The sequence below is a fragment of the Taudactylus pleione genome, unplaced genomic scaffold (genome assembly GCF_031769625.1).
Source record: "Taudactylus pleione unplaced genomic scaffold, aTauple2 ptg000256l, whole genome shotgun sequence".
NCBI classification, from domain to species: domain Eukaryota; kingdom Metazoa; phylum Chordata; class Amphibia; order Anura; family Myobatrachidae; genus Taudactylus; species Taudactylus pleione.
The window spans coordinates 17,643,283-17,661,495 of record NW_028284658.1 but is presented as its reverse complement, the minus strand read 5'-3'; the positions used below and the strand labels follow the sequence as shown (position 1 = coordinate 17,661,495).

General features: G+C 43.1%; 1 protein-coding gene across 1 annotated transcript in view; it reads right to left on the bottom strand.

Moving 5' to 3' along the window:
- MMP24 (matrix metallopeptidase 24) overlaps positions 1 to 16,668 on the bottom strand; it is a 166,742-nt gene extending 150,074 nt beyond the window's left edge. The window contains exon 1 of the mRNA XM_088480820.1: positions 16,276 to 16,668. Coding sequence (XP_088336946.1) covers positions 16,276 to 16,395 — 120 coding nt within the window. The 5' untranslated portion in view covers positions 16,396 to 16,668. The remainder of the gene's footprint in view (positions 1 to 16,275) is intronic.
- Between the last annotated feature and the right edge of the window lie 1,545 nt (positions 16,669 to 18,213).

The window sequence follows — 18,213 nt, the reverse complement described above, 5'->3', positions numbered from 1 at the left end:
AGACACCATCTGACACACCATTGGTGCACCACTGACACTTGCACCAGACCTATGACAGGTGCAGCTTCACCGTCTGAGTTTGGCCTCCTGTGTTAGTGGTTCAGCATCTTTGGACTTTCTGCTTAGCCACCCCCCTGTTACCTCCCAGGCAGGGCCGTTTCTAGGGGCAGGCGACCCGTGCAATTGCACGGGGCGCCCCGCCCAGCAGAAACAGCCTGTTAACTGCCGGGCGCCCGCTGAGATTCAGTTACCAGCGGGCGCCCGGCAGAGCAGAGCAGCCGGAGAGACGGAGCCTCTGGCTTCCGGCTCCCGGCTCCCCCAGTGTGCACTATGGGAGGACGTCATGACGTCTTTCCCATAGTGCAAAGGAGCAGCCGAGCGGAGCGGACGCCGGAGCGGGGCTGAAGGTAAGTATTAGTGCTTTTTTTAATGTGCAGGCAGCCTGGACAATACTCTGGGGGCACTTCTGCTAGGGGAGACACCACTACTGGGGGCACCAGGGCACTACTACTGGGGACATTACTCGGGGGGCACTTCTACTGGGGGCATTGCTTAGGAGGTGCCACTACTGGGGGCATTACTCAGGGCCCAGGGGCACTACTACTGGGGGCACTACTACTTGGGGCTTTACTACTTTGGGCACTACTACAGAGGGAGCATTACTATTGGGGGCACTAATACAGGGGGCATTCATATTTCGGGCAATACAACTGGGGACACTACTACTGGGGCACTACAGCAGGGACCATTACTATTGGGGGCATTACTGTTGGGGGCATGACTACAGGGGGCACCACTCCTGGGGGCACTACTACTGGGTGCACTGCATAAAGGGCACCACTACTGTGGGCTCTGCATAAGTTGCACTACCACTGTGGGCACTGCATAAGGGGCATAAATACAGGGGACACTGCATATGGGGACAACTACAGGGGGCACTGCATAATGGGCACTTTTGCCTGAGAGCCAGTGGGGGGGGGGCCTAAGACCTGTCGGGATGGAATGGCAAGGGAGGGGGCTGGAATGAAGTGTGTATTATGTGAATCTTGTTTTTTCAATGTGTTGTATGTGGTTCTGGATTTAATGTATTTGAGGTGGATGTGGTTTTAAAACGTAGTTTATGTGCCTCTGACTTTTCCAATATATTATGTGGAAGTGGTTTGTTGCAGTGTATTATATGTGGATCTGGCTTGTATTTTCAATGTGCTGGATTCGCTCCCAACGCACTAAAAACGAGTGTGATGCAAGGTCATACTTCTGCAAATGTCACACCAAAGGCATGCACACAGAAATTCGGCGTGGGCTTGTGACAGCTAGGCCCCACCCCATTTTTTGAGCGCGCGCCTATGGCGCGCGCATACTGTCTGACTTTTATTTAGCTTTACCTCTGACAGGTTTGCCACCCCTGGGCTTAGTAGTCACAGTGGCTGACATTCTGTGGTCTTTCGAGATCACACTCCCTTACTGTGATACCACACTCCCTCACGATGAGGCCACGCCCACTCCACAATATTACTGCTTCGAGGGGGGGGGCGCATTTTGACTGCTCGCACTGGGAGCCTCAAACCCTAGAAACTGCCCTGCTCCCAGGTAATCTAAGAGGCCATGTGTAGTTAAATTAGAGAATAGCTAGAGTAGACCCTAGGCTACCGCAAATGTTGCTTCAATGTTGGTGTGTTTACAATCTCCATCATAAATGCACAGACCACGCAGCCTAACAGTGGGCATCTCACTGCTCGTACACTCCATCACCTCATCCAGCACAAAAGGAAAGATGAGATTAGCATTTACATATTCCTGCAACCGCTATCAGTGTTATAAATAACACCACATGCATATGATAAATCTTTTGAACAGCAACCTAGTTGTTTATGCTTATCAGTATTCAGATGCCGTCAGAGCTTCAGAACACTAATCAGGTCTATAATATATACCGTAATGTGTAGGGGCACAGTGAGGAAGCTGTCATCTGCTCTTGCTAGCGGGTACTTCCACCCAGAATCCCTGTAGTTGCCTCTATGACATTGGCCGGTGGGCCGATTGTGGGCCGTAAGGCAATTAGTGTCGGCCCGATACACCCTGCAGCACCTGGGGGCCAATGTGTTTGTTTTTCTTTCCTGTCGGGGGGTCAATGTATTTTATTTTTTTCTGTGGGGGCTAATATGTTAATATGTTTTATTTTTCTTTTAGTGGGATTACTTTAGAGGGTTGGAATATATCTAGCCCTCCATCTCCCAGTTCGATACTGCCCCATATGTTTATTTATTTTTATTTCCTTTTAATTTTCCTCCTCTAGCTGGACACACCCCTCCCTGGCACACTTTGGGGGCGCCGTAGCACACACATGCTCCAAGCGCCATGGTTACATGCAACACCTCTGCTAATGTGCTATTGACATGACAATAGATAACATGAAAGCAGAACCAAATATTGGTCTTCAATAGTGCAACTAGTCTAGAGAAACGTAATAATAAAGCACCTACAGTAATATCAGAGCCAGGGCCGTAGCTAGGGTAGTGCAGCCGGTGCCATCGCACAGGGCACCACAGGTCAGGGGGCGCTGTTTGGCCCTGTCAAATTTCTGTTTATTAACATTCTTGCTTGTAGCTTCCTCTTATTTCATCCCCAGCATCTCCTGGCCTCCCCTACCTCTTCCCTGGCCCTTCCCCATGAAGTCATGGCCTTTTTGTTGGTGCATTATGTCCCTTTGAAAAATGAGGGGGGCGCCAATGCTCTTTCTGGCACAGGGCACCAAAAAGTCTAGCTACTGCTCTGATCAGAACTGCTGACAAGTGGTTCTGCAGGAATACTAACTAGACTAAATATGCATATACTTAAGAATTCACAATCAAAAGGTCTTCTGGCAAGATGTTCAGTGTCAACAGAGTAAATCATATAAGTATAGCCCAGTAAATAAACAGAGCGAGTAACAGTTAGCCAATATGCAGATTAATCAAAATACAGTCCTTAATCAAAGTTTGGAGATTGACAAACTAGTAGGAAACAGCTCCAAAGGTAGGCAAAACTTTTTAGTCAATAAGGAAAGGCAAGGTCATCACTGAATATATAGTATACAGAACCAGTTTCCAACAGAATAAACAATATACAGAACCAGTTTCCATGAACACAGGTAGAAAATAAAAACTAATTGGAAGGCCTTCCCTGCCTATTTAAACCCATAACAAAGGAACATAGAGAGGAGATTCTGCTGACATCATTGGGGGTTGGCCGGACTGTAGATGTCATTAGGCTCCGCCCCATTACAGGAAAAGACAGCGACTCGCGAGTCGGGGCTAAATGTTGCGATTCATGTTATTTTAGCCTTGCCCCCTCCATACGGACCCGTAAATCTCCCCATGTGGAAGATCAGCCTACTCTTCCAGGGGTGCGGGGGGCTACTTGAGAAATCATGAGCCTCCCGCAATTTCCAGGAGAGTAGGTAAGTATGCCCTACTCCCCGTAACACTTTTTACCTGTCAGTGGCAACAGCCTCTCTCTCCAGCCCAGCACATTCTGCTGTGTGCCAGGCTGCAGAGGGTCCAGTGAGGCTGTTGCTGCTAATTGTGCGGGGGAGGGGTATTTGCTGAGCACCCCTTGCTCTTGGCTGGGGGGTGCAGAACACCCCCCCCCCCCCTCCCCTATGCAGTGCGGCTATTGAGCGAAGATTAATGTGGCACAGTAAATATGCTTCCAGAAAGAAGAAGAAAAACCTGAGACGATAAGGAGCATACTGTGCCAGGCAATACAATCAGCAGTAGGAGCTGCTATTAATTGTATTCATATGTAACAAGGAAACCTTCCCCCTGATCTCTTAGAGAAGAAAGGGGGTATAGTTGAAAGAAAACTAAAAATAAGTAGGAAAGAGAACATACAGTACAGTAAGTAATAAAAAGTAAATATACTTTTAAATTAAAAAAATAAGATAAAATGAATGACACAGAAATTGCCCTGCATATTAGTCTGAGCATCATCTGTAGCACCAACATTTCCCATTAGTTTTGGCACTAGATATGGCTCTGAGCATTAACCTTGGCTTCAAATAAGACTTTACAGATATGTGCAGCTCTAAGTAAGTATTCAATCTATCCATAAATGCATGATATAAAGATTCACCTTTACATCATACAAATGTATTTATGTGTAACTATACATCAAGCTCAAGAGTCTATTTTCACATAAAAACCATTGTCCTACCTAAAGCCTTTTTCTATACAATCTTAATAGAGTTTATGGGGTCTAAAGGCTAAAACCATGCACAGACTGCTGTTTTCTTATGGTTCAGGTATATTGCAATTTAAGTAATGCCTAACGCAGGAGCTATCAGAGATAACTCCTATGTAGGGCAAACTAATGCTGCAGACAGCAGGCCCCATTATTCTCAATAGGGACCATATTTACTGACTTTCTGGCAGCCCCCTCCGATATAAGCTGCGCCTATATGTCTGGCCACAAGAACCAGCTGTGATGTCATTATCGATGGTTCCTGTGGCCATCATATGGGTCAGTCGTGTGTACACACAAGCAGATGTGAATAACATATGTTCTAGATTTATCGTACCTGCTGTGCTGCACGACCGATGTGATATATCTGTGGAAGATGTCATTCACAGACAAATTGTGTGTACACACGGGCAGATGCACTAAACATATTGTTTGCCGGCTGTATGAGAGACATTAATTGTGCAGTGTGTACCCAGCATAAGACTGATAATCTTGCCTCCCTCCCGAACAACCTTACCTTACACAATTTCATTATCTAGTGGCAGCACCAGTGCCATCACTAAGAGGGTGCGGCCGCACCAGGTGTCACAAAAGAGTGACACCAAAATGCCAACTCCTCCTCAGTAACCAGGCACTGGGTGCAGCACTGTGACATTATCATGCAGCGCCTGGTGCACGGACACTGAGGAGGAGCTGGCAGTGTGGGGAATGTCTTTGGGGGCAGCCCAACATCTCCCGGAGTGCTGGACACACCCCTAGAGTGATGAAAAAGGGGAGTGCCGCAAGATCATGTTCCTTCCCTGCAAAGCCGCCCCCACCCATTTTGGGCGCACGTGCCTTCGGCAAGAACAAAGTCTATTTGGTGCACTGGGTGACACCAACCCCAGTGATGCCACTGGACAGCACTGCCAACTTTTCTAGCCTGCAAGTGCACTGCTTATGAGTTATTCTTGACATCTCCCGCTCCTTCAAACCACACATTCAGTACCATTCCCAGACCTGCATTTCCATCTCAAAAATATCTCCAGGATCACACCCTTTCTCAACTAAGACCCTCATCCACTCACTGGTCATCTCCACTGGACTACTGTAACCTCCTCTTATCTGGCCTCCCTGTCTCCCACTTCTCTCCACTCCAATCTGTCCTCAATACTGCGGCCCCAGGTCATCTTCCTTTCAAAACGTACTTCTGCCTTATCTCTCCTACAAGCCCTATACTGGCTCCCCTTCCCCATGAGAGCTAAATTCAAACTTCTTCTTACACTAACTTACAAAGCCCTCACCCAATCCTTTCCCATTTACATTTCTGATCTCATCTCCCTTCACATTCCCGTTTGTCCACTTCGCTCCACAAATAAATGTTGCCCCTGACTTATACATTAATCTGCTACCCACTGCCTACAATGCCACCAAACCTTATTTGAGTATTATGACTGCTGACGCAGCAAAGTTTATAAACCTTGTCCATGTCCTCCTATATTCTTTACTGTAAGTGACTTTTTTCTTGTTTTGTTCATATTGTTTCTGTTTATGTACTTTGTAACATGCTGTGTAGTGCCATATAAAGGATATTAATAATAATATATCAGTTGTATAGCGATCTCATTGTTTGATTTATCTCCTGTACTGTCTATTTGAATATATTGTATTATATTGTAATGTGTTTTATTGTCATTTTCCCAGTATGACGCTACAGGCACTTTGTGGTGCCATATAAATAAAAGGTAATAACATTTTGGGTTTCAACCTAAACATTTATCTTTATCTAAAAGTGTGTTTGTCTAATTTAGCCTAGGTGTAATAGATGAGCTTATTTATTTGAAATTTATATAAGTGGTCATCAATGCAGCTAATCCTCAATATTACATACATATTCATTACCATATACATTCAAATATTTATTTCATATTTGCTTCTTTTTTTTTTATATGGGGCAGATTAAGTTTTCTGTGGGTTGTGTCTAGCAGTCTCTTCTCTGGGTAAATTGCCAGGATCTATTCAGTTAGAGACCCATAGCAGTCCCAAGGCAGTTTAATTTTTATTTATTATTGCACCTTCCAGAGGTGTGGGCAGAAATAAGTCTCAACTGCTGCCGTAGGGCTGTTCCCGGGTGACCACAAGTCTCGAACTGAATAGACTCTTGCCCCATAAAAAATTATCTCTTATTTTGTAGAAGACCCATAGACTTCACCCCAGTACACATTACCACCCCTTTTGAGAACTTTGCATATTGGGTAATTGATTGCACATCACCTTTAAAATAATTTAAAAAATCTTGTCAATTTAGTTTGTCGTTTTCAAAATGGATTAGGTTGAATCCTCCCTTCATAAGACAGAAAAAAAACAGAGCACTTTTTCTCAATTTGGGAAAGTTATATTGACACTTAGGGGTAAATTTACAAAAGTGAGAGTTTTTAGAAGTGAGTTTTAAAAGTGATGTCGCCCATAGCAACCGATCAGATTCTACTTAACATTTAACTAGCACCTTCTAGAAGATAATATCTATAATCTGATTGGTTGTTATGGGCAACATCACTTTTAAAACTCACTTCCAAAAACTCTCACTTTAGTAAATTTACCCCTTAGCGTGTTGATCTTAAAAAAACAAATACATTACAAGACCCCCAAATACCTACGCTAGACTAGTGGTGGCATTGGGCCTGGGCGTGCATAACTCACTCCTCACCCCCCTTAATTTCCCCCCTCTTTTCTCCTCCCCTTCTTCACCCTTCCTTCCCCTTTTCTTTCTTTTTCTTTCTTTTTATCTAGATTGAAACCGCTATTTTATTTTAATATTTTTATATTGGAATATAAAACAAACAAAAGATATAAAAGCCAATTATGTTTTTTTAATGTATTACTACCTAAAATACCATTGAATAATTCTGATGTAACAAGATGGAATTACGTGCCTGTATATCTGATGGCACCAAATGCTATGAAGGCTGACAAAAATGCATTGTGCAATTGTCTCTTCCTTTCACAAAATTTTACAATGTAAATTTGCAGTCTTGTATATGTGGTATTATCTTATCTTATCCTTTGTTTATTCTAATTCTACATCCAAACTGTATCCACAGACTAGTTGTAATGCATATTTGCCGTCTATTGTAATGTTTCTTGATTTAAAAAAAAAAACATTTTTGAAATGAAAAAATCTTGTCTTTGGGCCTGATTCAGTACCGCTCAGAAGTGCGAATACGGACGCAGATTGAGCGATTGTTTGCCATTGCGCATGCGTATAAGCTGCACTGCGTGTGCGCTGCAATCGCATTGTGATTACGGACGCACAGAGGAATCCAACGCAAAGTGAGTGACAAGCTGTCAGCGTTTTGGGGGCGGTGACAGGGGAGTGGTCAGAAAAACGTAGGCGTGCCTGTCCGCTTGAACGCCGTTTCATGGGCGTGCATAAATTAGCCACTAAGATTGCTTACGCAGCTAGAGTACTAACTGTGTTCGACCAGACTTGCCATTTCTGCGGCTGGTCAGACCTGATGTAAATGCTGTGTGATTTTCCGATGTGGATCAATGGTACCAATGTATACACAGAAGAGCGAGGTTGGACGTATATGAGAAATCAGCAGTGAGCGTCCCTATGCCGCCTGTGCTTTGGCAAGCATTAGCATATTTTTGCAGCTGCAATTCGTAGGCGATTGCAGTTGCAATTGCAGATGCGATCGGTACTGAATCAGGCCCTTTGAACAGTAGACCCCACTAACCAAACACATTTATTTATTTTATTTATTAACAGTTATTTATGTAGCGCACACATATTCCGCAGCGCTTTACACATTTGCTTACTCAATATTAGTAATGATTGCTTGCCATGGGTTTCAGTACATTTGCACTATTTTACTTTTTGAGTAACCCCAAGTGTCTGAAAAGACTGATCTATACCATATGTTAAGTTGTAATTATATTGTAATGAGTATTACCAGGCAAATGCACACAGGCCATATAATGTTTGCATTAAATGTATCTAGTCCATTAGTCAACAGTCATTTTTTCTGGTAAATGACTTTACAATTTGATGATGGAGAAAGCTCAGGATGATGTCATTATTGATTGGTGATGTTATCTTATTATTGTTTGGAAATTTTATCTCCAGAAAAAAAAAAAAAATATACAACTTGATTTTCATGTGATTACTAGTGAACTTTCCCTGACAGCTGCAGAAGATATGGTTACATGATTTGAATCGATATGGTCTGAGTAGAAATTTGACGGTCGATATTGAATCACGTGCTTGCTGCTGGTAAAATCAGGACAGTGGTAAAGAGGATAATAGGACTGATTTTGAGTTGGGAGCAATGCAAAAAAAAGCTACTTGGCACCTGGACAAACCATTTGCAATGCAGGGGCTGCAATACTTTTTATTTTTTCCATGCAGGCCATGCACCTCTCAAATCTAAATCTCTCAGGCACATTTTATATCTGCATGGTTTTACCAAGGTGGAAAGTTACTTGCTTTTTTTCATTTGCTCCCAACTCAGAATATGCCCCAATATGTACAGGTATGGGACTTTTTCATCCAGAATATTTCATAGTTGCCTACTCTCCCGGAAGAGTGTCCGGATCTCCTTCACCCTGCCCACTTGCAAGTGAATTGGTCAGGATGGGGAGATATTGTGGTCCGTATGGTGGGGCTAACATGCAATCACATCATTTTAGCCATTTTTCCAGAATTTAGCATATCAATTTTACAAATCTAGTAAAAACACATTTAAAATGAGCTCCAGCCTGATTTTCTGCTTTATCTTCATGCTTTCAATTAACCCTTCAACTTGTAGAAGTGCTGGGTACATACACACTGGCCGATATTTCGGCCGTTCAATTGAACGGTCGATATATCGTGTGTGCATCAGCTACTGTGTATAGATGATATGTCTGTGAACGATGTTGTTCACAGACATATCGCATCGGCTGTGTAGCACAGCCAATGCCCAATATCTGCAGATATATCGGCACATCGTGCTGTGTGTACAGGCAGTCAGCCGCCCGTACACTTGCTGCAGAGGCTGCCGGTGACTGACAGCTCAACATGACGGGCACATGTTAAGTGCTGACAATTGGTAAGTGTGTATGCACTTACCAGCTATCAGATAGGACGGCGGATCAGCCATATTGCCGATCCGTCATCCTGTGTGTTCCCAGCTTAAGTAAAGGTCATTTACAAAAGTGCCAAAAAATGAAGACCCACATCACAAATGACAATTGTTACATGTGTGAGCAGATATGTCCATTAAGTTGGTGGCATCTCTACGTGGATGAAAACTTTGCAAGTTTTGATGTGAGGCCAGGGAGTTCCTTATTTTAATCCCACATGGAAAAAAATATTTTTTTTCAGGCATGAGATTATTGAAATGAGATTCAAGAGGTGAAAAAAGGCTTATTTATTTGGACATATCTTGTTTAGAGAGTAATTTGGTAAGAGCATTTTCTACCTTCAAACAGACTTTATTTTTACACATACTCAGAGGTGGCAGAATTTAAGCCTCACATACGGTATACTTTTAGTAAAACAGTGCATTAAAACTAAGGTACAATTCTTACATGTACAGTAATAAATAAAAACACTGACTGTCCCATTGGAATATGTAATAAATATATTGCCACACTCATACTTTAAGCAGAGCCAAAGCTAGGATTTTTGTGACCTGGGACAAGGCAGTAATTTGCCCCCTCCCCTCCAACCCAAAAAAACCCAAAGAGGGCATTCTTCTGAAAAGGGGGTGTGGTTGCTTGACACAGTAATGCCCCTTACACATTATGCAAAGCTAAGTAATGTCCCTTATAACACATTATGCCACACAGTAATCCCCTTACACATTATGCCACACAATAGTACTCCTTATACATGTTACGCCACAGTAGAGCCCCTTATACACTTTACACCACAGTAGATCCCCTTATACACGTTCCGCCATAGTACAGCCCCTAATACACGTTACACCACAGTAGAGCCTCTTATACACATTACACTACTGTAGAGCCCATTATACATGTTACGCTACAGTAGAGCCCCTCCATCTCATTCCTCCGCATAATTCCTCCTCCTCCTCCTCCTCCTCCTCCTCCTCCTCCTCATCATCATTCCTCCTTCTCATCATTTATCCTCCTTCTTCTAATCATTCCTTCTCCTCGTCCCTCCTTCTTATCATTCCTCCTTCTCATCCCTCCTTCTCATCATTAATCCTTCTCCTCATCCCTCCTTCTCATTGTTCCTACCCCCAGTTGATGCCTAACCAATTACAATAAATAACCAGTATATTTTGAAGTGTGGAACAAAACTGGAACACCCGGAAGAAACCCATGCAAACATGGAGAGAGGATACAAACTCCACATAGATCAGGCCCTTTCAGAAGTGGTGCCATCCTCAGCATTTTTGGAGATACAGAAGACCTTTTCTAATTTGTATGCAATGGAAAGGCCCGAGAGTCAGACAATCAATTCTAAAGAAATCAATTCTTACAGGAGATAGTGGGTTCCCAGATGCCAAACTTTATAATTGGGCTGCCCACTTGTGCGAATTGCAGCAACTTTTGCTCTGTTTGGTACTACCTCCTGGTTAGACATAGAGACTAAGGGGTATATTTACTAAAGTGCGGGTTTTTAGAAATGGAGTTGTTGCCCATAGCAACCAATCAGATTCTACTTATCATTTATCTAGCACCTTCTAGAAGATAGAATCTAATTGGTTGCTATGGACAACAACTCCACTTCTAAATACCCACAAATTAGTAAATATACCCCTAGAAGTCTTTAAATCTCACTTGCATCTCCTCCCTGTCGGGAATTGTCACATTTCATATAGTATCTTAACATTAAGTTTCTGCCAATTCTTCAGTATTTATTGAAAGTGTGGGACATATGCTCACCTAAATTTTGCCTTTCATCCGCAACCTCCCCAATCACATCCATCTGGGATAACCCCCTTTTTCCTCTGGGGCAATAATTAGCTATTACAAAGCGATGGTTCAGCATGGGTAACAAAGTCAGGGGCATTGAGTGGAGGGGGGGAGCGGGTACTAATTACCCGGGTCCGGGCTGCTGGAGGGGCCTGGCGGGGGCCCCCAGTCTGGCGGCACCCCCTCCCCTGCTGGGCTGCAGTGGGAGACTGCTCGCGGGTGCTGAGCAGCAGCCACAGCAGTCTCCTATGCCTGTGAGAGGGAGTGATCACACTGCTCGCGCCCCCCCTTGGCTTTGCACTGGGCTGAGGGGCTCACAGTGCCCCTCCTCAGCGCGCACATTTATTTTATTTTTTTTAATCCAACGGGAGCGTGGACACGCCTCCCGTGATTAGGCCATGCTCCCCTTCACCCAGGCCTGCCTGGCCTCTCTAAACCCCTGATCAAAGTATGGCACTTTGCCCACTCTCTCCTGATGCAAGAAATGTTCCATCTGCCTACTCTGTTTGAAAGGCAAAGTCTACGATCCCCCATTGGGCAAGGTATAATCTCTATGATCTACACTATGCTCTAAGATATACCTGAGTTCCACCATAGACATGACTTATAAAGGGAGTCAGATCTTGGCCCACCAACTGAGGAGGATGAATAGAAAAGAGATTAGAGATCCTATATCTCTATAGCCTCTCTAATAAAGAGACAGCATATACACCAATCAGTCATAACATTAAAACCATCAGCCTAATATTGTGTAGGTCTTCCTCGTACCGCCAAACAGCTCTGATCCATCGAGGCATTGACTCCACAAGACCTTTGAAGGTGTCCTATGGTATCTGGCACCAAGGTATTAGCAGCAAATCCTTAAAGTCCTGTAAGTTGTGAGGTGGGATTTCCATGGCTCGGACTTGGTTTTCCAGAACATCCCACAGATGCTCGATCAGACTGAGATATGAGAATTTTGGCAGTCATGTTCCTTAAACCATACCTGAACAATTTTTGCAGTGTGGCAGGACACACTGTCCTTCTGAAAGAGGCCACTGCTATCATGGAATATTAATGCCATGAAGGGGTGTACTTGGTCTGCAACAATTTTTAGGTAGGTGATATGTTTCAATGAAACATCCATATGAATGCCAGGACCCAAGCTTTCCCAGCAAAACATAGCCCTGATCATCACACTGTCTCCATTGGCTTGCCTTTTTCCCATATTGCATCCTGGTGCCATCTCTTCCCCAGGTAATTGGCACACACCTCGTCCGTCCACATGATGTAAAAGAAATCTGATTCATCTGACCATGCCACCTTATTCCACTGCTCCATGGTCCAGTTCTGACGTTCACATGCCCATTGTAGGCACTTTCGGCATTGGACAGAGGTCACCATAAGCACTCTGACAGGTCTGTGGCTGCGCATCCTCATATGCAGTAAGCTGCGATGTACAGTGTGTTCTGATACCTTTATATCATAACCAAAATGATCTTTTTCAGCAATTTGTGCTACAGTAGCTCTTCTTTGGGATCGAACCAGACATGCTAGCCATCGCTCACCATGCGCATCAATGAAACTTGGGCGCCCATGACATTGTCGCCGGTTCACTGGTTATCCTTCCTTTGACCACTTTTGGTAAGTACTAACCACTACATACCGGTAACAGTCCACAAAACCTGCTGTTTTGGAGATACTATGACCCAGTCGTTTAGCCATCACAATTTGGCCCTTGTGAAAGCCGCTCAGATCCTTAAGCTTACCCATTTTACCTGCTTCCAACATATCAACTTTAAGAACTTTGTATTCACTTACTGCCTAATAGATTCCACCCTTGAGAGGTGCCATTGTAACAATATAATCATTGTTACAGTATTCTCGTCACCTGTCAGTGTTTTTAATGTTATGGCTGATAGTTGTAAAATATATTAACATTGGAACTTTACCTAGTTATGCAAAATGTTCCCAACAACGAGAACTGTTGACAGGAGTATGGCTAGAGGGAAACTGTCCTTCACATTTGATGGACCTGCTCCAAAATAGCCTTATTTTGGGACCAGATTTACACCATTTCCACTGCGTCGCCGACCCGGGAATATCACGGGTTGACGCCATTCACACTGCACACGAGTGCAGTGCGAGTGCTAGGAAATTATGTCAGCACCAAGCGCAACAAACTCCAACTCTCCCCTGAACGAAAGACCAGGGGAGGGGGTCCTTCCCGGGGATGGGGATGTCCTTTCGGGAGGCTGTAATGTTACAGCTGACACCAGGGAGACAGGCAGGGAGAGATTACAGCCTCCCCATCACACAGACAGGTTCCGAATACTACCCAATCAGCATGCTGAAAACGCTTCTTGGGTCGGAAGACCTGGGTAACCTGTTTCCACTGAGCATGACCAGGGTTTTACCCGCTAAAAGCCCTGCTCGATACCTGGGAAGACCCAGGAATTTTTCCTAGGAGCCTTTTCCACTGAGGCACTACCCGGGTTGACACAGCAATAACCCGGGTATTTTGGTCCAGTAGAAAAGGGGTATAAGTAACTGTACACTTATCCAGAGTGTGGAAGCTACCATACAGCAAATCTTAAATCAACTTGTAACTTTAAGAGAGTACCGACATATATAGGTAACAGAATATGATACTAAAAACAAGGGATATGGACACATGGTCGACAGTTACCGTGTCGACATTCATAATGGTGACGAACAGTCGACATTAAACAGTCGACATGGTTCAACATGTCCACATCCTCAGAATGTCAACATGTTCACAGTATAGACATCTGAAATATCGACATTCACAGAATGCAGAAAGTTAGGGTTAGGTGCTGCCGGGAAGGTTTGGATTAGGCTGCGGCAGGAGGTTAGGGTGAGGTTGTCTGAGGGGGGGGAGTTTAGGGTTAGGCACTAGGAAGAGGGCTAGGGATTAGGGATAGGGATAAAGTACTCACCGGAACACCCGCTTCGTTTGGCGTCTCCACCGGAAGTGCTGGCCACATGGTTCCTAGAAGACGACGCTGGAGATGTCGCTATGCATATTTGCTGTCAACCTAACATACCACACCCAAAACTCACTAGCTTTACATTGCCCATCTTGAAGTACCTAACATGGCAACTCATTTATTTATTAATATAATAATTGCCTCATGTTGTCAATAAACATATTTCATTATTATTTTGTCACAATTGGCACCATTATATTGTTATCTATGGTTGTTAACAAAAATATGCATACACACACACACTTTTAAATATCCTTGCTAAGGAGAATTAAATATCATAATTTAATGTGTCCTGCTTATGAATGTGATATAATCTCCATTTAGTTTAGTTTGATCTACACTTAAATACATTTTAACATTACTACCATTTCTAAAAAAAAATAAGTTTTAATATAAGGACATGTTAAACAGTGTGAATGTTCAGATTTATCTTGCCTAATAACAATGACTTGTTAGAACAGATCTCCACCAACACAGAATGCTTGTCTAGCAACAAAGGATGCTGAGGTATGACTATTGCTGGCCCCAGCCAATCGGATCACCTCCTCCTTCCTTGGTCCTGCTCCTATCTATTTATACATCGTCTGTTTAAATATCTATTTTTGGAAAACCTGTCTCTGAATTCCATAGGTCTATCATGCATTTTTTTTAAACTGCAATCTGTCCTGAAATTACTCCAATATTTGTCATTATTCTAAAAAAGATTAAGCCTTCTAAAATATCAGAGGGGTTCTAGAAGGACACAAATCAGACCATTCTCTATTCCTTGTTCTGATATAAAATCACTCTGGGTGAGACAACATGGGATCCTGTTCATGCAAATTTTATTTCTTAAAATGTACCTACTGAATGTCATAGAGTTAGTGGTTTGACTAAAGCTGACTTAAATATTGCTAAACACTATGCAGATGCATATGCTACACTACATAGTAATAGAAATAACATTAACTAGCTATCTATATGTTCTTTTACATATTATTATATTAGAGACAGAGGATCTGTAATAATCACAACAGAAAACCTAGATTTGGTTTCGGACCTTTAGTTTATTTGTCATGTCTTACATAGTAATTCACCCATTCTGTACAAAACACTCTTGTGCTGTTTTGACAAATGGTAATAATCTGCTTTGCCAGGCTCCTGTAATATAGTTGATTCATGTGTTTACTTTTCACTAATGTTTTACACTTTCTGGTTGCAACAATGTATATTCATTTAATTAAAAAATACACATTTTGAATGTAATGTAATATTCCCTTCTCATGAAACACCTCAAACTTCTATTAGGTTATGCGATACTGATTTTATATCACAAATATACCGTATAATACATAACATGCAATTAATTTAAAAAGTGGCTTTTCTCAGGAAAGGATCCTGTTTATTAAAGTGTGTTCATTTTTGTTCTTGCGGTTTCACATCTGCTGCCTACACCATTAACTGCAAGCTCTTTAGGCCACAGACTCACAATATCTGCATAAATAACTATATTCCTGCTCTATGCACAGTATAAGGTGCCCTATATACAGTACACACACAATACACCCTAGAAATGCTTAGCCAATCAATCTCTAGGTAGCTAGAAAAAAAACAACAGTATCACTGTGTACTGTATGACACACACAGCAGGCCGGCTGAGCACTGGAGACAAAACATTCATTATATATACACAAATTTAGCTCTATCTACAGTATACAAACATATATCAAGCATAGCAATATCCGATGCATGATTATATATATATATATATATATATATATATATATATATATACATACTGTACATACACCAAGCATAGAAACATATATATATATATATATATATATATATATATACACCAAGCATAGCTATATCTGATGTATACATTATATATACACAATACACATATACCAAGCACAGCATTATATGATGTATGCATTAATAATATACATGTCCAATGCTAATGCATACAAGGCAGATTGTTGTCATGCCTGACAGGATCATGTTATGTGCCTATAACATGTACATGCTGCCCTACAATGCAGAGTAATGTATGCTATTCCCTCCAGTACAGCCCTGGCTGTTCCCATCACATAAGTCAGCAGTACAATATACTATATATAAGTGTATGAATAGAGAGGGGGGCAGTGTACACAGACAGATGTGCCTGACCTACCTCCACAAAGAAGGTCTTCTCTTCCCCAAATACCGAAACCACAAAAAACTGCAAGAAACAGGTTTTGATACAAAATCCTAGCAGCTTCGGTTTCCGTCTCTGGATGCCAGTCTCAGCCATCACGGTGGCTCTGGGTGGGGGATAGCTGCAGCAGCTACATGGGGATGACGCCGTCACATACACACCCGGAGGTACCAGTGCGGGGCTGCTGCTGCTGCTGGCGGCGGGAGCGGGCTATTTGGGAGGCAGCATTACACCAGGGCTGTGGAGTAGCAGAGTAGGTAGCCAGGGCCACGCTGTGTGGGCAGGTGAGGCGCCCATCCCCGGGACAATAGCGGGGAGTCGGGGAGGGGCGGGCTGACCTCGGCGTACCGAGCACCCAGCAGCTGCTCTCACATCACACGGCGGCGGCGGCTTCTTCTTCTCATAGTAGCGGGCAGGGGGAAGAGATGCTGCCTTAGTAACAGGCGCAGCGAGGAGAGGAGTCATACGGTGCCGGCCAATGGCAGAGAGGGGCCGGGCCACGGGAGGATGCTATTGCCGTCGCCGCTGATGCTGATGCTAAGGACACTCAGCCTTCACTAGTATTGTTATGCTGCTGTGCCACTCATTCATCCCATTATGTATCCTCTCTATTTCAGTAGGTCTGTATATAGAATGCCTCCCCTTCCCATGACCACTACCACCTATATGCACACAATGGCATATAATGGGTTAGCCAGTCCACTTCTGGGATGTGTTTGTTTCATTTGGAGCAACTTTTACACTAGAACTAGCAGGTAGACCTTAGATATTTACTGTTTCCATGTCACCACTCCAGTAACACGTTAATCCTTCACCTCTATAGTAATGCATCACTGCTATAGTAAGACAATTACCTTCCTAACCTGTGTACTAGCACATTCCACTCCCTCACCTCTGTAGTAACACATTAATCTCGCTCACTTCTTCGCCCGTGTTGTAACACATTCAACATTCCCCTCCCTCCCCTGTGTAGAAATACAAGCCCTTCCTCACACCTGTAGTAACACATTACCATCCCTCTCACCTGTAGTAAATTATACCCTCTCTCACCTCTGGAGTAACATATTCCCCTCCCTCACCTTTGGAGTAACACATTATCCCTGCTCATCCCTGTAGTAACACATTCCCCTCCCTCACTCGTGTTGTGTCACATTCCATTCCCTCACCCTGTAGTAAAGGGGAGGTAACATTTTGGACCTTTTCACTTCCTTAGGAGTCAAATTTCAAAAAATCCCTGCTTAGTAGGTACCTATGTCATGTACTCCCCGATTTTCATGTTTCTAGATCTAGGGGCATGGGCTGGGCAATAATGAGTCAGTGAGTCAGTCAAGACATTTGATTTTAAATAATATATATATATATATATATATATATATATATAGAATGGAAAGGGGAGAGAGCTTCTTTATGGGACTAAATTTGAAAATGAATACCTTATGGGTGTCGTATAGGGGGGGGGGGGGGCAAACAAGGAAAGGAAATCTATTACCTGTATTCTACAGGTTTTCTGACCAGCGGCATCCTGACAGCCGGGATTTCATACCCAACCCGCGCCCACAATATTCAGCTGCGTACTTCATGATAGAATCTGGTACAGGTTGAAGCTCCCATATCCAAAATGCTTGGGACCAGTGGTATTTGGGATATCGGATTATTCCGTATTTTGGAATATTTGCATAACATAATGAACTATCTTGGGGATGGGACCCAAATCTAAACACAGAATGCCATTATGTTTCATATACTGCACACATATACACAGCCTGCAGGTAATTGTATACAATATTTTCAATAATATTGTGGCTCAAACAAAGTTTGTGTACATACATGAAATTCATTTATGTTCATATACACCTTATACAAAAAGCCTAAAGGTAATTTTATACAATATTTTTAGTTATTTTGTGTTTTAAA